This window comes from Leishmania panamensis (genome assembly GCF_000755165.1).
Source record: "Leishmania panamensis strain MHOM/PA/94/PSC-1 chromosome 33 sequence".
Lineage (NCBI taxonomy): Eukaryota > Euglenozoa > Kinetoplastea > Trypanosomatida > Trypanosomatidae > Leishmania > Leishmania panamensis.
This window is the reverse complement of record NC_025880.1, coordinates 607,763-630,986: the sequence shown is the minus strand read 5'-3', so window position 1 is coordinate 630,986 and position 23,224 is coordinate 607,763. Positions and strand designations below refer to the sequence as shown.

Genomic DNA, 23,224 nt, shown 5'->3' with positions numbered 1-23,224 from the left:
AGGGATGGGGGCGCATGGTGTATTTGCCTGTGTATTAGCCGGCTGGAGTAGCGTAATGGAAGTAGAGGGGAGATGCACGTGCGACAGAGAGCGTCAGGCATGTAATAGCAACGAAGCCGCAGCAGTGTGAGTGGGAAGGGAGGAGAGGAAAGACAATACGCCACGTTTGCGTACTGAAAGATCTGGCGTGTACTCCAGGCGAGTGTTATGCGTGTGCGGTGGTTTGACCTGCTCCACAAATTCCCCTTTCTATTTGCTCAACGGCTCCACACCAAATGAGACAGTCACTTCTGCGCCGCATCAGACCCGTAAGAAGCCCCATCGCAAGACACCGTTGCAGCAGAGCTCTATTTCCACTAGTGAATATGCCTGGGGATATGTGGGGGAGGCGGCATCAAAGCGCTAGTCGTTTGTTGCCTATGGTGGGGTTTGTACTTGAAGGAGAGTAGCGAATGTGCCACTTCCACAAACACACACACACACACACACACACACACACGCACACACGCTCTCCACCACCAACGGCGCAGGCGCCGGGGAGGACAACAACAACAAAACGGGTGGAACGGGGGGGTGGGGGCGTTTTCGTGGGCCGCACACATCGACCCGCGTCTCCGCTACAGAGACCCGTGCGCGCCTGCAGAATTGACGTGCGTCTTGCCTTTTGCTCTGTCGTCCCTGGTGCATTGTCCGCACGCTCTCTCTAAGAAGCTAAAAAGAGAAGTAGCAATAGCACACCACACACCATCGGACTCTAGAAGCCACGACGGGTGCTGTTGCTGCTTCAGGCGTACATCCACACCCACACACACACGTGCACATTCGCGCAGAATGTGCCACCAAAAGATCATCTCCAAGAAGAAAGCACGCAAGTGAACAAAAAAACAATCGAAGTAGTGTCACCTGCAGGCAGACAGGCGGCGGCACAAACAGGCAAAGCGAGAGAGCCACGGAAGGGAAAGAAAAGCGAGAGCTAACACACAATAAACCAAACGGATGTGGACCCAGACTAGATAGCATTATGCATCCTTCCACGCACCCCTTGCAGCCCCCCCACTGCCCCGGGGAACTGATGATATACACGTATGCGTCTGTGTGTCCCTTGCCTACATGTATCGCGTGTACGCTAGTGAGACAGCATCACAACCCCCCCCCCCCACACACACTCACACATACAACGCAAGACCAAAAAAACGTGACTTTCTAAAGACTCAGGCTCCCCACCCACGCCGACAGGCCTCCCGTGCAGCACCCTCTATGATGCTTGCCGCGATCAGTACCTCTGACTGACAGATGCACGCACGCGAGTATTCAAGCACCCCAAACGGCCCTATTTTGATAACACCGACTACGCGTGGCCTCTGTTTATGCCATTTGTATCGGCCGCCGCACACGCACTGGAGGTGCTGGCGCGGTTAATCGTGCGAGACCTCGATGACATCGCCGTTCCCAAGATGATAGTGAGCGAGCGTGTGGCGGTCCTGCAGCTTCGTCACCAAGCCATTGCTGCGCTTCAGTGTGAGAGTGCACCGGGAGAGTGGGATAAGCGTCTTGCGCTGCACTACAGCGCGTACCTTCAGCACCTTCTCCTTCACCGGCAGCCGCTCCTGCCAGTCCTTCTTGTTGTGCAGTCGATCTTTCACATGAAAGCGCACTTGGATGGTTTCCTCGGCCTCATAGATCCAGACCTCTTGCGCAGTGTTGCCGCCAGAGGTGGAGGAGGTAAACTGCGCTGGACCGTTGCGCAGTGCCGACGGGAGACCAAGCGTTGTGCTGCCTACTAGCGTCGCGGGATCTAGCGACTTCTGCGCTGTAGTAGAAGAGACCCCGAAACCCTCTGCTCCGCCGCTGACCACTCGCCACTCCTGACATTCAGCCTTGATGCCGGTACTGCCTTCCACCATCGCCATGACATCGCTAATGCGGTCTGCCGCGTGAGCAGTCACGTTGAACGCCTTCTGAGGCGTCTGCGCGACCCGCACCACAAACGTTCGCCACACAGCTGACGACGCAGGATCAGCGAGTGCGGCCGCTAAGGCCACAGCAGAACCTTGCGTGGCGGTTGCCGCTCCCGCTGTCACTGGCGCACCAATCGACCCCTGGGACGGCTGAGGAAGGGTGGCGACGTCCAATACGACCCCGCCCGCTCCTGGCGTGTGAAGAAGGGCAGCATGCTGACGTTGCACGTTCGACGCTGATTCGTCCACAGTCAGCGGTACACCCAGTGTCGCCCACAAGGCGTAGTTGTGTAACATGTACTTTGCAAAGTCATGGTAGGAGACAGTGGCGACATTGGCGAACAGGTCGGTGACTAATCGCTTTCTCTCTTTGGTCGGCATCTCGATCGTCTTCTCTAGCAGGCAGTGATCCACAATGTACTGCACCTCTTCAGCCGCTACGGCGTCCTCGACGTCGCGGCGAAGCGCCACGAAGCAGAAGCGCGCTGCATCCTGCACTGACAGCTGCGCCGCGTGAAAGGCGCAGCCTACCATCATCTCCCGCAGATCTCCGGCTGTCACCTCTGCAGGGTTTTTGCTGCTGAACGTTGCCGCCACACGCGCCACCCCGGCGTCGAGCGACGCGCGACCCATGAGAACATCGAATATGTGGCGCACATGCTCGGCAGTAGGTTGCGCTTCCAGGATGCACTGCCGCTTCCGCTGGCGCTGCGCAGCCTCCAAGACGTGCGCCTGAGACTCCCAAGCAATGGGCTGATAAGCGCCAGGAGGCACCTGCGGCGGTTGTGACTTTCCCCAGAGCTCTGCCACGTGCTGATACTCTTCTTGATGAACGGGGTCATTCACACGCGTGCACGCCGCGTCTGGGCAGCGCGGCGGATCGATGGAGAGCGGCTTGCTGGACACTCGCATCGTCACGAGCAGTAAGCCGAGGTCCACGCCGTTGATAGTTCGAACAGGCGCAGTCCACCGAACGTCCCGGTTGCGGGCCGCGGCGGAGGTCAGCGGCGGGAGCGGCAGCGGCACTGCCACGTCATGCGACTTTGTGGGATCGACAACGCTCTGGACAGAGCAGTGTAAGACGGCACGGTGCAGCGCCGCCTCGGCCGACCCGCCGTGCAGTGTCAAGCAGAGCGGTTGCTGAGGATTGGAGAAGATAAAGCGGTCTTGTCCTCCGAACTCGACGGATGTGGTGTAATGGGCACCGCGAACGTAGGCGGCGGTGCGTGCCAGCCACGTCGCCCGTAGCGTCAACCCGACTGGGAACGGTGCTGCGCTAGGAGGCGAGGAGGAGGAGGAGGTAAGCATAGGCTCAGTCCCCATCAGCGCCCCGCCCCGTGGCACCACTGCCACCTCCCAGCTCATCGTCACAAACCCAAAGTCATCGAGGTGCTTCGCCTCCAGCAGCGCGTTGTCTTGCAGAAAAAGCGGGTCTGCGGCGTCCTGGGCGTTTCGAGGGGTCAACATCACGCGTACAGGGGTTGCTGCGGGAATGGCGCTGGTGCAATGTGGGCTAAAAGGCGCGTATGCCTCACCGTAGAAGGCTGTGCCGTCAGCAGACTCGATCGTGACGACGATGTAGTCCACGACGCTCTCGCTGGTGCCGCTGCTGGTATTGCGCACACTGCCATCCACCTGTTTCCTACGGCCTTGGGCGGCGGCGTTAGCTCTGTCCACAACTGCGTGTCCTGGAATCGACAGCGACGTCAGGGCACTCGTCTCTGCCACGGTGAAGTTGAACGTCTCGTTGAAGCTGGGGTGTGTGGTGAAGAAGTGCGGCTTTGACTTGGCCACCTCCTTCGAGTTCAGCACCATACGGATTCCTCCCTCCGCTGCGGCAACGCCGCGGCTGTTTGAATTCGTCTTGGGTACGGAGGGAGGCGGCGCTGCGTGCAGTGTCTTGATGGTGACCACATGAACGCGTGCCACAGGATCGCAGAGCAGCACGCCGGCTGTCGAGAGAAACGCCTGGTGTAAAGTGAGACTAACGTTGCTGTCAAAGCGCACCGGCAGCGGGGCGGGGTGGTAGGAGGCCATGTCGCACTGCGAAGCAGAGAGAATGTACAAAGAAAAGCAAAGGAGAGCACTGCGGAGGGTATGGCGCAGCTTCTTGTATTTGGAGCACTGCTTTATACATATCACACACACACATATATATAAATATAAATATATATATATATATATATATAAATAAATATATATATATATATAAATATATGTGTGTGTACCTTCTATGCTACTTTTGCGCGTTCGTACGTATGTGTGCCCTAACGTCTATGGGTTTCGTGCGCAGTGTGTGTGTGTGCTTTCCTGCCTTGAGCTTCACAGCGCGGCCTCCCTGGTCGTCGTGCCAAGACGAAGCGAGCTCCCATATAGGGCGAACAGGCCTCAGCAAGCGCAACAGACAAAGCAAATGAATCACCAGCAAGCACACAGTTAGAAGCACCGCTCTGAATGCTTTCTCGTGCCTTTAGCTCTCTTCAGGGTCTTCTCCTTTACGAAAAAGAAAAGCGCGTGCTTCGCTCAGTTTCTATGATTTGTGTGAGCCTCTCTCGGTACTCGTCGAGATAGGGGTCCCAAGTGATGCTCGAGTATGTGTATGGGTCACTCGCTCTGTGCGCGTGTGTGTGTGTCAAGCGGAGGTTTTCTCCGGTGCTCCTTCGGGAGAGGAAGGGGGAGGGAGGGGTGTGGGTGGGGTAGGGTGAGCAACGACAACACACGCGCATACGAGGGAGAAAAAAGGAAACCAGCAAAAATGAAAGAGAGAAGAGGCAAGCTCCAGGACTGTTGAAGACAGAGGAGAAAGCGGGGAGGCACGCATGGGAGGCTCACTGGAGTCACATCCTGGCATCGCCAACATACTCGTGAGGAGATGAAAGAAAGGGCTCAGTCTCGTAAAAGGGCCCTTCCCTCACGAAGGAGCAGAGGGAGAGAGTAAGAAACCAAACCGACCCCACCAGAGCTCTGGATGCGTCTTCCTCTGCGATTTCCTCACTGCTCTCCGGTGCGTGTGTAAGGTGCAGTGCTCTCAAACCATTCTCGTAGCCGACTCCGCTTTCCTCAGACTGCATATGGGGGAGGGGAGGGGGGTACGCAGGCCCTTTACTTTGTACTTTTCCTTTGGGTGATTTGCATCTTGCAGTGGGGCCGCACTTAAGAAAAGGAAATCTGTCTGTCCCCCGGCAGACACATATTGAGAGGGTGGAAAGAAGGGGCCTTGTGAGGGCGAGCAAAAAGTAAGTGGTGTCACTCTGCAGAGAATACACCATTGGAAGCGTGTACCTACCAAAAGAGAAACACAGCTGCGCCAACACGCACACACACACACACAGACAAGGGCAGAGTAAGGGGTGCAAGTTCGACCATTTGAAGTAGGCGGAGAGAGAGAGCGTCAACAAGGAAGAGGAAGACTTCGCACGTATACACACAGACAACCAGACAGAGGAGGAGCACCACATTCGGGAGCACTAACAAGGGCAACAACAACGAGACCAATAGTAGCGACAGAAGAAGAGAAAGCAGCTTTCAGTCCCAGCATATGAGACCTGAAGAAGAGAGAATAGAGACAAGGGGACATTTCAATGCTGCCAGCATCGGCTCACTGCAGCTCACGACCACTCAAGCAGTGGCGGCTGTGGTGGAAGAGAGCAACAGAACAATACCATGACGCGCAGCAAGATGATAATGCAGAGACCAGCGAGGAAGGGGTGGACTGACAATTTGGGGAGGGGAGTGCAGATAGAAAAGGAGAGAGAAACGGAGGGGGAGAGCAGTACTAGAAAGAGCGCCAGTGACAGTGGAAGCGGTACCACTCGTTCAGCCACAGCACACCAGCACAGAGACATACACCAGTACCAACAACTACACCGAATAGATACTCGCCCACGCAGGTAAAGAGAGGCAAACGAGCACGGAACACGGAAGGCGAGAGAACGAGAGAAAACGAAAGAAGAAAGAACGATACGCTTCTTCTTGATTCAACAGAGTCATTTCTTCTACTTACTTGGGAGGCAAGAGAGAGAGAGAGAGGGTGGTGGTGGTGGAGGGAATACAGAGAGAGAGAGGAAAGGACAGAGCGGAGTGGCCCACAACCACATACACCCACACCGATGCAGATGCACGACTATAGTGGGGTTAACTTACATACACGTAAACATGTTCGTGACATGTGAAGTTGCAAGGCATAAAGGAGCAAAGGAGGTATCTATGGCTAGCAGCGCCACCGCGTAGCTAAACTGCATGCATACATGTACGACTCGGATTGAAAGCGGCCACTCGCTACTCATGGCATACCCACCAGGGTGAACGCACCCCATGTGTTGGACGACATGCCCAACTTCCGCGCTTCCGCCATAGTCGTGCGGAGTGCCACCGCGTACGGATTCTGCAGCGACCACCGCATCACTTTCTTGAGGTTGGTCAGGTAAAGTGCGATGAATGCATGGTGCTCATCATTTGGGGTTAATCCATTGAGAATGTTGAGTTGAAGCACCCGGTGCACACCAAGCGCCATGCACATCTTTGCTGAAGCACCAGCATCGCTGACGGTAGGGTACTGGCTGCGGTTGGCGGTAAGAACAAGGAGGTCAATGTGAGAGCAGAGCGGAGGTAGCGGGAGTGCCGGCGACGCCAACGGGGTGGGCGGTACCGTTGTCACAGTAGGGCCAGTGGGGGAGACGCTGACATTGCTGGCTAGGCTGGCGACGTGGGTGGCCGGTTGTTGAGCACGTACCTGCTGTAGATTCTGCGTCAGATCCTGGATCGTCACGACGCCATCTGCAACTCGAATCACCCCCTGGTCGAGCGGAGCAAGGAACATCAGTGCCCGCGTGTGCACATCTGTGAAGGCCTGGATGAGTTCCTTGCGCGTACACCCGCAGTGCACCCGCCACGTGCGCAGGAGATCGTCAAAGGTGTCATCCCTTTCGATCTGCTGCGGCGCGCTACTCGACGTCGCTGGCGTGGGATCACCTGGCACAGGATTGCTGCGCATACTGATGTCTCCCGCAGTTGCAGAGGCAGCAAGGGGGAGTCCAGTGAGCAAGGGGTCTGTGAGGGAGTGCGCACACGAGACAGAGGGTGCGGCAGGGTTTTGCGCAGTCGCTTTGCCAGCGACGACCCCCGCCGTGACTGTCAGTGCACTAGTGGTAGAGTTTGCGCCCGCGTCAGTGCCGGTCTTCGGCTGCTGCTGCTGCGGCCTTGTATTTGATAACGACGGCGAGTACGGCGTAAAGGTGGGCATCGTGAGCGGCGCAGACGGTGTTACTGCACCCGAGCCGGCACTACTGTCGTAGGGCAAGAAGATGTACTTCTTGGCAGCCGGGTCCAGAGCCCCGCTCGTTTCGTGCGATCGCTGCGGTTGCTGTGTCATGCCATAGTGCACAAAGTGGGTCAGCGATGGGGTCACAATCAGCGTGAATTGTTCACCTAGCGGTGCTTCCTCGTCGCCGTAGTTGGGTGATGGCAAGAAGCCAGCGAAAGGCAGGTGCATAAGAGACACATCCGGCATTATAATGAGCGTCTCGGCGTCTTGGTAGCTCACGTGCTCGCGGCGCATGCGATCTGCAATGGGTTGCCAGGCATTCGCGTAGAGGTTGCGGAGGCACGTCGATGTCTCCTCCTCCAAGGCAGCGCGCAGCGCATCCGGCGTTACGTTGCTGAGTGCTGAACTCAAAGCTGCACTCCCTGTTGCGGCGCGTGCCATAGCCGTGCCAAAGGGGTGCGCGGATGACGAGGCGGAGCCAGCCGTCTCTGTGGCGCTGTTGTGCTCCCCTGCCATCGAAAACTCAGCTGAGACTGGGGCCAGTAGTGCGCTCATCGCGTCTTTGCTATGGTACTCCTGGAGGGATATCTGCGCCCGCAACTTCATGAAGCTAGCGGCGTGAGGAGGGCGAAACACGACGTCACACTGCGCCCCGTACTCGGTCGTGTACTCGGCAAAGTAGAAGACGAATAGGGACTGCGGATGGGCGATCAAGGCGAAGTCGACGGCCTCGGCGGGGCTGTAAGGAATGACTATGTGGCGCACAGTTCGAGGCATGAGAAGTAGCTGTGCTGCCGTCTCGATCATTTCAATCGCGCCTCGAAGGTACGTTGTGCGCACCGTCGAGGGCTTGCGCTCTTGAGCGCCATCATCGTCCCCGCCGCTGGCGGTAGCGGCTGGCCCGGCTTGGAAGGAGGCTCCGCGCGGGGAATTACTCATCAGAGGGGAGCTGGTAGTGCTGGGGCCCGAGAGTGTCGCTTGCTCGGAGGCGGAGCGGCACACGTCGACTGGGAGCTCCAAGACATCGGTACCTGCTGCGGCTGCTGCTGGGCGGCTGCAGATGGAGACATTGGCGAGACTCGTTGGGGGCGGCACGTAGGTACTGGAGGCGGACTTGCCGAGCGGTGCATCGCTGCCTGCCACTGCCGCAGTGTTCACGGTAGGTTTTACTGCCGCAGTAGTGACAATTGGCGTCTGTGCCACTGGGGTCGGCTTCGGTCCAGGCTTCTTTAGATTCGCCAAGTCAAAAGGCTCCTCGCTCTCGATGCTCACTGGCAGCTTAGGGTCTTGGCGGTGTTCCGCAACGTCTTCCACATCCATGGGGCGGAGCGCATCGTCTTCCACGTCCTCGCCGGCCTCGTTGTCTCCGCCGTCCGATTGCCCTGCGCTGCTGCTGCCTTCGCTGTGATCGTTGCCACCGCCCAGGACACTATCTAGGTGGGTCGGGGACCTTCGCATTGAAACGCTAATGCTGGAGGTTAGCGAGGGCGGCTGCGTCACCACGCCCGAATCCTTCGGCATCAGCATTGCAGAGATGAAGGAGGACGTCGTGAGCGGTGCGTCGTTATCGTTGACTGCTGCTGCACCCTCGCTGCTGTCCTCTTCGGCCCTTGTCATCGCGCAGTCATCACGCTGTTCTTCCTCCTCCATGCCGCGGCCCTTTGACACAAGGGTATCGGCACGCGACAGCCCGGGGGGCGGCCCGCCGAACATGCTCTGATTCGATAAGAGATCCCCGTCCCCCAAATCGTCGTCGTCATTGTTAAATCCGAGCCTGTAGTCCTTTCTATTCATCAAAGATGTGCGGCGCAGTTCTTCCTTGGCGAGCATTTCCCCAAGGTCTCCGCTGCTGTTGCACAAGCCACTGTCTACGTAGTGGAAATCAACGCTGCTTTCTTCCGAGCCGCCTGAAAGACCACCGCGGTCGGTATACGTTAGCGCAGGGTCGACCTGCATCGTGGTATCATCGAGGTACGTGTAGTGCACCAACCACCGCGCGCTCTCCAGTGCAATGTGACGGCACTCCTCGTCGAGCGTCTCGGCCAGGGCAAAGGCGTTAAGTGTGGCTTCGTGGTGGCAGCGCGCCTGCATGTTGTGATTCTCCGAGGCATACGCTGCCGATAGCGCCGAGTTCGCTTTGCCCAGCTCCACCCAGTTGCCGAGGTTGCGCGCCTTGGCGGCCCAGCTCTGCATCACTTTGATTGCTTCCGCCGACTTGTTCAGTCCCATTCGTGCCTTGGCGCGCATGCTCAGCAGCGCACCGCTCCACTCTGCTGACTTCTCCTGCACCTTTTCACGACTGTCGAGGGCGGCGATGCAGGCATCGAAGTGGCCCAGGTGCAGGTTTGCGTTTGCCAGCGCCTCGAGAGCAAAGCGACTGTCTCTGGCGGCGTCTTCGCCCTCCTCGCCGGTCGCAAGTTTCTCCAGCTCCTCGGCTGTCTTCACGACGTCCATGTACATGCCAGCGGCTTCCTGCCCCGCCACAATGTTGCGCATCGTCTCCCGACTCACCTCCTTGTCCTCGTACTCCTTCGCCAGTTCACTCACCTTCGCCCACGCGTCGCGCGCCTTGTCACTCATGTTCGCTGCGGTGTACAGCCGAGCAAGGCTCAGCATCGAGTTGTAGGCCAGCAGCTTGTCGTGACACTCGTTAGCGTACTCCATGACAAGGGTGTGATAGTGGATCGCAGTGGTCGGCTTTTCGAGGGCACGGTACACGTTCGCCAGCTTACTAAGCACGACGCTCTCGCACGCGCGCGAGTCCATGCGCTCTTCGTCAGCTACCACCGCCCGCAGGTCCTTCGCTGCCGTCGACGCCGTCAGTTCTCGGTTGACGAGGTTGTCGGCAATGAGCACGTCCTCCTCGTCCCACAAGAAGAACTCTTCGTCCAAGGGGACAACGGGGCCCCAGCCTTGCAGGGAAGCGCTGGGGTCACCGCCGACGGTATTGCAAATCGCTTTGTAAGCGTCATGGGGGGCGGACAGCGACCCGCCATCGTCCGCGCCCATCGGACTTGTCGACGACTGTTGTGATGAGAAACAAGATCGTGAGGTGATCTGATGAACACGGCGGCGAGACCGCGCCGCCGCGCTGGCGGCCTCGACCTCGCTCATAGTGATGACAAGGGCATGCGAGTAGACCTTCAGGGCCTCTTCCCAGTTCTTGATGAGGGAATGCGCGTCGCCGCTGATGATGAAGATGCCACGAAGCGCTTTTCGGATGTGCGACTTGGCCTCGCGGAGGGCAAACAGCGCTGTCATGCACTCACTCGAGCTCTCTGTGTGTACTCGAATTGGTGGAAGCTGCAGCAAATGTGGGACTGTGGCGCTGGGACTGCTGCTGCTTCGTGCCGTCGGGACCGCTGTGGAGCTGGAAATCACGGCATTCGTGTTGTTTACTAAAGAGAATAAATCTGTCTCGCTGCGGTTGCCACCAATGACACTGAGCTGGGTTGAGGTGTTCCGACAGCTTCGGTAATCGTCTTCCATCACGGCACCACCGGCCGCCGTCACCCGCCGCGGCCGCAGCGGGGCATCGTCCGGCGAGTTCCACTCTGGTCTATGACGACTGTCATCGAGCGGTGAGGGCGACGCAGTAGAGGAATGACTGATTGGTATTTGCAGGGTCGGCACGTCAGTCGTGCAAGCCTTGGACTTGCCCACTGTTGTGAAGACAGAGGTGCCGGCGGAGGTCTCTGCGCCAGCGCCGTAGTCCTGTCGCCCGTTGCTGTGCCCATCCTCACTGTTCTGCCTGTTCCCCGCAGTGCCATGCGGTGAGGCAGCACTGGTACGCCGCAGCGCCTCGATGCTCTGTGCCGTACCTGGCGAGTTCAGCGAGTCAGCCACTGTTTTGTCCTTGGAGCTGACGTCCTCCAGTGCGCGGCGAAGCTCGGTGCGGATGGTGCAGATCCATGTATCACTTTCCTTGAGCAGCTGATCAACCTGCGTGACGGCACGGAGGGCCCTGTCCCCGTCGAACTCGGCCAGGCACCGTGCGTACAGCATGAAGACAGCGATCTTCACAGAGCTCACGTACGTTCGCAGAACCACGTCCTCTGTCGTGTACGGGTCCTCTGTCGGGTGCAGAATTTCCCCCCACATGGGCGGTCGTACCAATGCAGTGTTCGGTTTGTTCTCGATAAGCGGCTCCAGCAGCAGGGCGGCCTTGCGCGGCTGGTTCAGCAGGAGTAGCCCTTTGCAAATGACGATGAGACTGCACGGCACGGCGGTCAGCAACCGCTTTGGCGTTCCACCTTTCCTTTGCCACCGCTGTAGCGATCGCTGCGAGCTATATGCGCTGCTTACGGCGTTGCTGAGTTCCTCGCGGCGCTCTCGCACATTTACCTCATGCTCGGCTTGAGTGACATAAGACAATGCCAGCATGCGCTCGCTCTCCGCCACGCGCCAGACAAGCTCCAGGTCGTCTTTAATGGCGTCCGTCACACCGGGGATGTGCTCCTCGGCTGTGGTGAGGCTGCCGGAGCCGGCGGCGCGCAGGTGCAGGTTGCGGTGAAACTGCTGTTGCGACGCCGCCGGTGGCGCTTTCGCGGCAAGCCCAGGAGCCGCAACAGACACTGCGTTCTCCATATTGGTCATAGCTGAGCCAAGTGACGGCGCGGTGGAGCCGGTAGAAGCGTTTGGGCTGAAGGTACCACTGTCTCCACTTGCGTTCGCTGCTGCTGCTGCATCGGCTGCCTGCAAAGACTTCTTGGCAATGCTCACAGCGTACCGGAAGAGCTCCACCGACCGCTTGTACTCCTTCAGCTTCATAAGCTGCGCACCGCGTTCCATGTAGGCAGCGAATAGCTCTGTCTCACGTACGCGGCGACGCAGCAGCTGCACGACCTGCGCACATTTGATGAAGTATTTCTCTGCCTTCGCCAAGTCGTTGAAGGCGGCGTGTGCCAACCAACCCTCTTTCAGCAGATACACGTAGGATCGAATCAGCTTTGACCGACAATCCCCGAAACGGAGGATGTAGTCACCCCGCGGTCGAGGCGCCAGCACCTGCACCATCTGCTCGCACAAGGCGGCTTGCGGCAGTACAAACTGCACTGTTTCGATGACGGCGCCGTAGACCCGGCACGCCGCTTGGGCACGCACGAGAAACACCATTGATTGCAGGTATCGCATCGCGGAGAAAATTGTTTGGTTGTGGCTTGTCCAGTCTTTCTTCTCGAACTTGAAGTGCTTCTGTGCGTTCGTCAGTGCCTCCACCGACTTGCCCGATGCCAAACGCGCGTTAATGAGGGATACGATGGCGCGCTGGCGCGCGCGGAACTCGCCAAAGGCGCTTGCGACGAGACGCTCCTCCAGCGCATCCTGCTCTGCCTCCTCTAGGCGCGGCGGCTTTGCAGTCAAGCATTGTTCACCCCGCTTGTGCAGCGCCGCCGACCAAGACATGTTTACAATCCGCTCCAGGACCAAGGACCCCAGTGCGCTGTCCCAGCCCTTAAAGGCTGCGGGTTGCACAGCGGTCGGAGGCACCTGCAGGTTGACCGTCGGCATGGACAAGGCACTCGTTTCCATGGTGCGTCTGCCGGCGTTGTCCTCGCCCGCCTCTTGGTGTCCCTCTTCTTCGTCTCTTTGGATTGTGGTACTGGAGCTCGGGTGGTGCGGCTCCGGCAGCGGGGTTATGGGCTCTGACGGGGTCATCGCAAAGGCAAATGGCGTCCACGTCGTTGGCCGATCCGTGTGCCCCGCGGTAAAGAGACCAGATTCGCTGATGGGCCCTCCTCCTCCCGGTACCATCACCTCCATATCGGAGATCCCGTCGCGGCTGACAATGAGCGAGTTGGCGAGTGGGGTGCTGTGGTGCGAGATGGCAGAAGTGCTTGCGTTGGATGAAAGGAGCTGGCTACCAACCACCTGGGTAGACGATGCCACGCCGTGACGAGTCGTGACAGGGGTGCCGACGCTAGCAGCATTGCTCGCGGCGGACGGGCACCCTGCAGACGGCGATACCCTTGCGGATGTGTCCTCCACGCTAAACTTTGACGGTGTCAGGCCCGACACAGCACTGGGAACGGGGGTGGCGGTGGTGCTAATCTGAGGTGGGATTGTGAAGCTCTGCGATTGTGAGGTACCTCTGCTGCTTGGGGTAGTTGTTACCACGGCGGCTCCAGCCGTTGTGAGCTCTACGAGGGGGTGAGGCTCGAGAGAGCCTGCTACGACAGCAGGTGTGACCATGTGAGGCGCGGAGGTGACACAGGTCGTGCCGCGACGCAGGTGTCGCCGCGTCGCGGCGGACTCGCTGTATCGCTCCATTCTTCCACGCATGCTGCGAGAGAGGAGTGAAAAGCAGCGTTCCCGCTTACTTTCTGACCACGCGTCAGAGCCGAAGAAGAAGGCGGTGGCGAGGCGACAGAGGGTCTTGGTGTCTGTGATGTGCTCCTGCTGAAGCGGTGAGAGCGCTGACGGTGACGTTAAGTTGCCAGTGCTGTGCTTCGGCGGCTCCTCGGCTGCTGTCGTTAGATGGGTCATTGGGGTAGAGGCCCGGGACGTGTCCGAGTCGCCCGCAGCGTCGATGGAAAGGTGCCGCACATCCGCCTCAATGGCGTCCTCCAGGTAGGACGCCCATGTGTTCGCGACAGCTTTGCGGTATGTCATTTCCAGCCGCGCGACGAGGTCGTCCATCACTAGGGCGGAATCCTCCAGCGTCGTCCGAGTTCTGTTGGGCGTCATTGTGGCCCCCGCGGGTGGTGTTGCGGCCGCCGCACCACTGCCGCTACTGGCCGACGGAGTCCCGCTACTTGCTGGTGTGCTTGATGTAGATGCAGGGGCCGATCCAAAGACGCCTGTGACTGTGGTGGTGGGACTGCCTGCCGGCGCCGTTGCTGTGGTCACTACGCGCAGAGGTGACGAGCCACTAAGAAGCGAGCCCACGTCAGCCCGGCGAAGCTTCTCGGCGTGCCGGTGAATGTTGGTGAGCAGCCACCGTGGCTTTGGGGTCTGCAACATGCACAGCACCATCTCGCGACCATCATCGCGCAAGAAGCTCGCGCAGAGGGTGCACTCTGCAATCGCGACAAAGTGCTGCTCGCCCATCCACTCCGCCAGTTCTTGCACGACAGCCGCCCAGTCAATGTATGGAATCGCGTCCACGTCATCCAGTGCACTCATGTGATTCGCGTTCTTGCTTTGGTCGCCGTCCGTCGCTGCTGTTGCTCCAGCTCCGGCACCAGCTTCCGCCGCGCCGTTCGAGCAGGCAGCGTCATTCATCGCTGCTGGTGGAGGCGGGGCAGGAGGGGCAAGCGGCGGTCGCCCGGTGGTATTAGTGTTGCCAGCCCCCGCCGTTTCCATGCTTGTCGGCGACATAGACATGTCCGCACTGAGACGCGCGCTAGCCGTGGTGGTGGTGGTTGCCTTGGTCAACAGTGTGAGGTTCCTGCGGCACTGCCGCTGCTCCAGTACGTGCAGGTGATGGCGTAAGATCGCCTTGACAATCGCCCAGGTGGCAAGAGAGCACGCAATGGTGAGAGCCTCTTCCAGCATCTTCTTGTCCACCTCCGTAATGGCGAGGTCCGCTGATGGGTCAGGCGACACGATGCCGCTATCAGCCAGACCTCGCTTAACCTTGACAGATGGTGATGAGGTGGAGTCCGCCCTGGCAGCGGTGATGGTCACTGGTGTTACGGCCCTCTCGTGCGGAGTTGCCATACCTGCGACCACTGCAGGGTCCGCATTCCGATTAGGAAGGGACGAGTTCAGTGGCGCCGCGTCTCCATGCGGTGGGTGTCGCTGAGGACCGCGGGTGGGTGTGTGTGAACGCTGACCTCGACGCGAACCACTCACCGTCGCATCTGCGGCGGTGAGTGGGGTCCCTGACGCAGCAGGTGTCAGGAAGGCTTGCGAGAGGTGCTCCCATCGGAACTCCGGCGCAGCGTTCGCGTGGACGCCTGTGGTGGCAGGAGCGAGACGTTCGAGTGCGCGGAGCCGCACATTGTAGAGGAGAGCTCGGTCAATGCGCACCAGTACGTTGATGATTTCCATGAGAAGCTGCCGCCACTCATAGTGGCCAAGGTCGACCAGGGACGGAGGTTCTTGCGCCACCACGGTCGACGGCTCAGTTATGCCTTGCGGAATGGCGGAAGTAGATGACTCCTGTCGCGATACGGCGAGCTCCGACTCTGTCTCCATGCCCTCAAGCAATCCGTCGCCATTGCTGTCTGCTGCGGTGTCCAGCGTGCCGCTGGAGCGCTCCTGCAGCAGCAGCTGCGGCGCATCTGCGCCAGTTTTACCGTTTCGCACACGCTCATCGTCAGGTACACTAGCGCTGCTGCCTCCCCACGTGTGCGGGTCCTCCGGCACCTCCTGCAAGCACACATCCAGGGCATCGATCATCTCGGCTCGCATCTTCTGAAGCTTGTTCGCGTGTACCAGTGCCACTGTCGCCGGCCCTTTGTCTGCTTTTCCTTTCAGCGAAGCAGCTAGACTAGCGTGCTCACATTGAGCTGCGCGAGCTTCGGCGCCATCGGTGGCGACCACAGATGTGAGGGAGGTGCTCTTTCGCCTCTGTGATGCAGCTGCTATGGCGCTCTCAACAGCAGCGCTGCTGCCATCGCTGCCCCCGCGTGGCGTTTGGGTTGATGAACGCTCTTGTTCCTCCTGCTCCTCTTGCTGCAGCTGATCGCTGCGCTCCTGCACCACGCGCCGAATGTGCAGCAGCACGTCTTGTGTGCTTGTATTCGGTGGGAGCCCTCTAAGAATGTGCGAGGACACAAACATGACGTTATCACCAAAGGCAGACGGCATCCCTGATGAGGGGAATTCGCTCAAGTTCGAGTCGTAAGCAGCATCCCCGTGCTGCGACACCACCGCCGCACCGACGCTGCCCGTGGAGGCAGTGCGACTGTTTCCTACATGTGGGCGGTGATGTGCACCATCACCTGTGCCACTGGTTGCTGCTGACCCAGCTGCACCAGTGGATATGCTGCTGCCGACGCTGCCCACCCCAGCATGATTTCCATCAGTACCGCCTCTCTGATGACCCTCTTTGCTTTGATCATCGCGTGTGCCGCCCACCTTCTTGAGGAACCCGGCGATGCTCTTGAAGCTCAACATGGTGAGACTTCGGTGAAGGAACGAAAAATGTTGCTTCTCGCCTCTTTCAGTGTTAGCTTCGCAGGGTGTGAGGGAAGAAGAGAAGGCAAAGCGGGTGGGGGCGGTACCTAGAGAAGTGCAGTTCAAACACCAACAGCTCAGATCACTCTAGGAAGACCTTTCAAAGAGGACAGCGAGTTCTGTCTAGGCGGCAGTGGGAAAGCCAGAGAGAAGTGGCACACTTACCGCCAAAAGGAAAAGGCCAACAAAAGAGGCAAAACAGAACGGGTCGCACAGGAGTCGGCAAGTACTGAAGGGAGTGGATGGTGACGGCCAAACAAAAACAAACAAACAGGCAGGGTGATACCGACTCAGAGAGGGAGAGAGAGAGAGAGACACTGTACGTGCTTGCGGAATCTTTGGTGCGGAAGAGGGGAGTACGTAGGTGGGGGCTAGATGGTCCAGTAAAGGGAGTGATAGGAGAGAAAGACAGGCACGAACAGAAAAGAAAACCCGAAAGGCAGAGACCCACGATTTACAACGCGAAACAGATGGAGAGATTGAAGCTTTTTTGTCCTTTTTCGCTGTTGCTTGTGTTCGTTGGTGTGCCGCAGCTGTCTGAACTGACTAGCTTGCGCGTTTCTTCTACTGATTCGCGTTCGTTTCCCTCTCGGGTATTGTGAGGAACAGAGAAAGAAAGGGGGTCAAGGGCGAGTGAGCGCTGTAAACACACCTGCCAATCGCACAGAAAAGAACAACACAAAACACAAAACACAGGGGACAAGGAGGGCAGGGAGGCGTCGAGCGTGCGCAACAGGAAAAAAACCCAACCAAAGGAACAACACGCAAGCGGGCGTATCACACCGCACAACAAGTGAGGGCGAGAGGAAGAGAGAGACGCGCGAATTAGAAACAACAGTCGTATTATAGAACGAAACCGAAACAAAAACTGCCACTACGCCACTCTCGCGACAGGCAACACCGGCAAGCAGCAGACAAGACGAGCAACACAAAAGGAGGAAGAAACACAAACAAACAAACAAAAAAAAAGCGAGAGTACCGCTAGACAAACAACAGTAGGCTAGCTTGTTTTTCCACCTACCTCAAGGATAGCCTCTGCTGCGGTGAAGGGGTGTGCTACCGTAGAATGGTGCGTGTGGGAAAATCGACTTCGAAGGAGGGCGAGTCAACGTTGAAGGATAGCACCCGCGTGCGCCTCTGTATAGAAGAGAGGTAGACAGGAAAAGCCCAGAAGGGAAGATAAAAAACGAGAGCCAAGAGTGAATAAGCAACGAATGAGGCCAGGCAGGACAAAAAAGAGGAAAAGACGAGAGTGGAAGAAATCAAGACGAAGGGAAAGCAGTCGAGGTGCTGTGTGCGTGTGCCTGTGCGCCTCACTAAGATTGGAAGGAGGCGGCGAGGAAGCGCCCGACCAACGAGAGATCAACAGGAGGGAAATAGAAGGGATACGTTCAACGCACATCCATACAGGAGGTACAAACACACAGAGAGAATGACAACGCAACGAAAGTCAAAGCGACCCTACAAGTGTGAGCAGCAACATCCACAGAAAACAAAGAGAGTGTGCGTGAGGAGCGAAGGAGGGGATGGGACCACAGCCACAGCCACAGCCACACACACACACACACACACACGAGCACGCTGTAAGGGGAACACAGAAACATCAACACCAATAACGGTGACAGGGAGGCAAACAGAAAAGGAGACAACACAAAGTACCAGAAAAAAAGAATCTCACAAACACACACACACACACAGCAGCAGCAGCAGCAGCAGAACAGCGCACGTGTGAGGGAAGCTAGGTGAAATTCACTACGTAGCTACACGTACCCATGCAAACGCATCCCTTCTAACCTTTTTTTTTTGTGGAGTGTGAGTGCGCGTGTGTTTTGTCGTAGCCAGACAGGGGTCATTTGATGCGAGTATGAGTGGGGGGGGGCGGAGTGCGAGGCGTGTATGTGTGTGTGTGTAGGGGTAGGAGATGTATGTGCAGTACGATGGCGACCGATAGGCAATGGAAGGCATAGGAGGAGGTGTGAGAGTGGGATGCATAGGAAGAGCTTCGTATACGCCGTCAGCTTTGAATTGTAGCCCTACTTTAGGGAGACAAGAGCAGCCGACACTAACAAACAAACACACCCACCCACACCCACACGCACACACATGCAAGCATCAACGTTGCCTTTCTTCCCCTTCTCATATTAATACGTTTGGCATCGCGGGGGGCACACACGCACGCACACAAAATCGGGGACTAAAATAGTGTGTCTCGCCGTCTGTTGTTTGCTGCCCTTTTGTATTGCCGGAATTCTCTCGGGATCACCCGTAGGGGGAGGGGGGGATCGACACCCCCATGCGTTTTTCCTTTTTCCGCCTTCTGTCGCTCCTTCCAGGAGCAAAGAGCGGTACACGCAAGGAAGAAGGGGGGAGAGCGAGGGTCTGGGAGGCGGAGGAGACGGAGGAGCAGGCTACCACCTCCTCCTTTTTGCTTCTGCCCACAGACTTTCCCCTCCCCAACCACACACATACACATACACACATATATATATATATATATATATATACATGTAAGCCACCGGCAGGACAACACGCCCCCACTCCCGTCTAACATATCCCGCTGCAGATACAACTCCAGCCCTATTTACCATTCTGCGAAGACGTCTGACTCCAAGGGTCTCCCTGGCATGCCCCAATGGCGTGACTCTCTTATTGCCCTGCCAACAATTCTGCACTCGCGTCTGTTGTGTTGGCGAGTGTTATGGCAGAAAAGAAAGAGGTAGTGGGCGGATTGACTGGTGCCGCACGCACGCAAACGACAGCGGCGCATGCCGATCTTTCCTAGCACACACACCGAAAGTCATACGCAACCAGCCGACAACCGAGCGCACAGCTCAAACGACACGCTCACAATCTCGGCACCTCTGTGATGTGCACTTCTTCTGCGCCTTGCTGCCTCACCGCAGATCCGTGCTTCACATGTCTCTTCTCCCTTTACCCCACTACACACTTCCTAGGCGGGTGGTGCCGGCATGACTCCCCCCAAACACCACCACCCATGGCTTCTGCTCATGCGCCTCTCGCTAGATGTGGTGAAGATCGAAAATGGTGTTGTGAAATATGCGCCGCACCCACTCAGGAGGCAACTGGCCTCGCGTGAGTGGGACTGTGCCGGCGTTGGAGGGAGCCGTCGCTGCTGCTGCTAAGCCACTGGCTTCACTGCAAATGCACAGCTCGTCTATGATTTCATCGTCGTCTTTTGACTGCTGCTGCCCAGACGCCGGCATTCTATCAGGTGCGGAGGGGGTTGTTGGAAAGATCCCAGATGAAGCTGGCGATGGTGGTGATGGCGCAAGGGAGGGGGGGGGCATGCCACAGCTGCTACATTCACATCTCCGTCGCTCGGATATGTGCCGCCACAAAGGGCAAAAGACTCGAAAAATGTCCTCGCCAGTGCCCTCGGGGCCAAAGTTCGGCACGCGACTGAGTCGCCTTCGCGCGAGAGTGACGCTCAGCTCCTGAATGCGCACTGAAAAGGCAGTTAATGGCCGCTGGTGCGTCGCTAGCAGCAGCCGTTGCTGTGGTGAACGTTGATGCACCAGCAGCTGGTTCTCTGGTTGCAGTTGATCTACTGAAGCAGGCGGCTCCGGATGAGACGGCCGTAGAGAGGTCTGCACTCTCGCTTCAACGACAGCGGTGGAGGTGGCGCTGCGAGGGGGTTCGAAGGCGATGCCTCAACCGTTGTCGTGATAGATGGTGGCACACTCAGGGCGACGTGCTGTTGTCCCTGCGTTTCCGACGATGCAGATGGGGAAGGCGGGGTGGAAGGGGCAGTTGAGGTAGAGAACAGCATGGGGTCCAGCAACACAAGTGCGCTGATGTGCGATGCTCTGGTTAGCTGCTCGATGATGAAGCTGTAGGCATTGGCACTGTACAGTGGTACATAGAAGACTACCGGATGCAGGGCTGTGTCACTGAAGCCGTTGACAAGGTAATTGTTCTTGTTGGCTTTGTTGCTGGCATCAGCTGCGGAATCGCTTGGGTGTATCAGCTAGGGATACTCTAGCCAAGAGGAATAGAAAAAAAATATGTTCCTTCGATTCTCGCCAGCGCGCCTCAGGACACGTTTTGGATTGCCCCCCTGCTCCTGCTGCTTAAAGAAGAGAAGGGGTGGGAAGAAGGGGGAAGGGGAAAGCTGAAGAGCAGCGCGCCGGACACCATACACATCCAAACATCGGTAACCGCTTAGGGAGCGTGGAGACACGCCAGGGAGAGGCGAGAGCGCCGCATGGGTGGAGGCTCCTACGAGGGGGACGTGTGTGTGTGTGTGTGTGTGTGTGTGTGTATGCGTGGATGGTTATGAGAAAGTTACCGCCCTTTTGTGTACAGCAAACAAAATTGTAAGTAGTAAACAAAGCCGTGCTTTCTCTCTTTCATACAGAGGCCAAATCCGCCTCCCACGCCAGGATGCACCGGCTGTATATGATGATCCATACGACTCACCTCCCGCAAGCTCCCGGTCAGACTGAGTAGACCAACGGAGAGAGGAGCGAGACAGAGAGTACTTAACATTTCGCCACTATTGAAGATCTTCGGTTCACGCGCTGTCATCGAAGAGGGGTCTTCTACAGAGCAGCTTTCGCTCCTGCCCATACGCGAAGACACTCGCATGTACAAGTCAGAAACAGGAGAAGGCTTTAGCACACAGAAAATGTATAAGGAGAGGGCAGTACAAGGGAGTACGCGTATGATGTGCGCGGGGTGGGGACGTATGTGATGACGGTAGTAGGCGGGTGAAATGGGGGAGAGGAATGCACTACCTCAAGGCCCACCACACACACACACACACAAACGCAAAAAAGAACGAAGGCTTTTCGGAGTGTCACTCACGCTTACTCGTCCACAGGAATAGAGAAAGACAAACGGCAAAGATCGCCATGGTGCTCCACAAGTACACACCCCCACACAGTAGGTAGCAGCAGTGTCCACAACATTGAGGCGCAGCGTTGAGGGAGAACAAGACGAAAAAAAAGGAAGCAAGCGAGAGCGAAAAGGGAAAAGGAAACGAGAGGGAAACAACACAGGAAGGGGGCCGCTATGGAGTCAGGCCATCGGGAAGGCAGAGGAAATGACTAGCGGCGAAGCCCTATGTCCCCCGTTACCCCCTCCCCAAACGTCTGTGTGTAGACGCCCATGGACATGGGCGGCGAGGTCGGCGGATACCGCGCTCGAGAGAGGAAGAAAGACTGAGATAGCTGCAGAGGCGAACGGAGAAAAATCAGAAAACAACGACAGGGACATCAGGCTAACACAGAGAAACAACAAACGCGGGAAAAACAAGAGGACGGATCCAATACAGCCAAGGCATAGCGAGCAGAGAAAAACAAAAGGAAAGGAGAAGGAGTGAGGGGAGGAGGAAGAGAAAAAGCGGCAGAGAGCTCGAGAAGCCGGAGATCGAGGGGTCAAAGAAAGCAAAAAGAGTATGAGGTGGTGGGGGGGCCCTACAAAAAGTACACGCGGAGTAACGCTACAGTGCGTCCGTCGTTTCGCTTCCTTTCTTTCTTTTTTTCTCTGTTACTCCCACATCCATGCCTCTCTTTGGCTTTATTTGTTTCCTGCGCGCCACCATTTCTTCGGCCTGTAGCACCGCCGCGGCATCTCCTTTCCCTCCCTCTATTTGTCTATTAATCTGTCCGCTGCCGCCCCCTTTTTTTTCTCCGCCGTCGTGGGTACTTCTGCCTGGCACTGAATTACCACGGGCGAGTTGCCCCAGGACTGCGCACGCACGCACGCGAGGAAGGGCGGAGAGACTGCAAGTTCGACCGAGAGAGGTGACACACACACACACACACACACAAAAGCTGCGGCAGCACCTCGGGACTGCACGGACGTGATAGGAGGGAAGGAGAGTGAAAAGAAGAACACACATACACACAGAAGAGCGCAGAAAAAGGAAAACGAACAGAGAATGGAAGCGAATGCACTCGCACCACACACACACACACATCCAATGGCAGTGGTTCTGCCTCCGCGTTCTCCATGACTGTCGATGCGCCACTTGGCCTCTTTCTCCCTTCTTTCTGTGCTGCGGAGCTTCACTCTGCATACTTTGTGCATGTGGGTGTACTTGACTGCATGGGTCTCTCATGAGCGCGTGCGGCTGTTGTAAATATTTGCGAGGAGACATGAAGGACGCAGAGGACTTGAGAGCCACCCTCTCTAGACGCGTTTCAGCTCAGTAGCGAACCCGGAGATATGAATAGAAAGGCACACGGCAACACGTCACATCAGTCACGACGTGTGCACGAGCGCGATATTCTCAGTCCCTTCTTTGACAGATTTGAGAGTGCCGCACATGTTTGAGACAACCTCACTACGTTTCCTCTTTCTTCAAGCGCACCCACTCACCCGTCCTTTCCGCTATGTCTCCATTTAGCTGCATTTCTTTTTAACGTCTCGCTCACGCTGGGGTTCTGCACTCACGATGACGTCGGCTGCGGTGGAGGCGGGTTCGTGGTGTTCTTCTCCCGCAGCTTCATTGCGTGCTCGTACCCGAACGCCGAGATGCGCTCGCTGCGGCGGCAGTAGGACACCTGCAGCGGCTTCTCCCGGCCCATGTTGTAGCGATCGTGCATAGACATGATAGCGAAGTCAGCCTCGTCTGTAACGCGGAAGGTGACAAATCCACTACCGGTGCTCTTGCCGTCCGCATCGCGCAGCACGTTTGTGTGGATGACGTGGCCATAGAAGGAGAAGATCTGACGGAGATCATGCTCGGTGGCGTCAAAGTTCAGCTGACCAACAAACAGGCGAGCGGTGCCACTACCCAGCCTCTCGCCGTTGTTGTTACTGCCGTTGTTGACTGTCATTGTGAGGGAAAGAAAAGAGGAGGATAGGGAAAGGAGAGGAGGGATATAAGAAGCAGGCTTGGCTTTTGTTTGAG

At 57.4% G+C, this 23,224-nt stretch overlaps 3 protein-coding genes across 3 annotated transcripts; all 3 read right to left on the bottom strand.

Moving 5' to 3' along the window:
- Window positions 1-1,415: 1,415 nt before the first annotated feature.
- On the bottom strand, window positions 1,416-3,995 carry LPMP_331580 (hypothetical protein; the record flags this gene model as incomplete). Its single annotated transcript, XM_010703948.1, has 1 exon — window positions 1,416-3,995. The coding sequence occupies one exon, from the start codon at window positions 3,993-3,995 to the stop codon at window positions 1,416-1,418; it is 2,580 nt and encodes an 859-aa protein (XP_010702250.1).
- Window positions 3,996-6,240: 2,245 nt separating this feature from the next.
- On the bottom strand, window positions 6,241-15,576 carry LPMP_331570 (hypothetical protein; the record flags this gene model as incomplete). Its single annotated transcript, XM_010703947.1, has 1 exon — window positions 6,241-15,576. One exon carries the CDS (start codon window positions 15,574-15,576, stop codon window positions 6,241-6,243), a length of 9,336 nt encoding a protein of 3,111 aa, XP_010702249.1.
- Window positions 15,577-22,760: 7,184 nt separating this feature from the next.
- LPMP_331560 (RNA-binding protein, putative) lies at window positions 22,761-23,150 on the bottom strand (the record flags this gene model as incomplete). The annotated part of the gene is made up of 1 exon (XM_010703946.1): window positions 22,761-23,150. The coding sequence occupies one exon, from the start codon at window positions 23,148-23,150 to the stop codon at window positions 22,761-22,763; it is 390 nt and encodes a 129-aa protein (XP_010702248.1).
- Window positions 23,151-23,224: the final 74 nt, after the last annotated feature.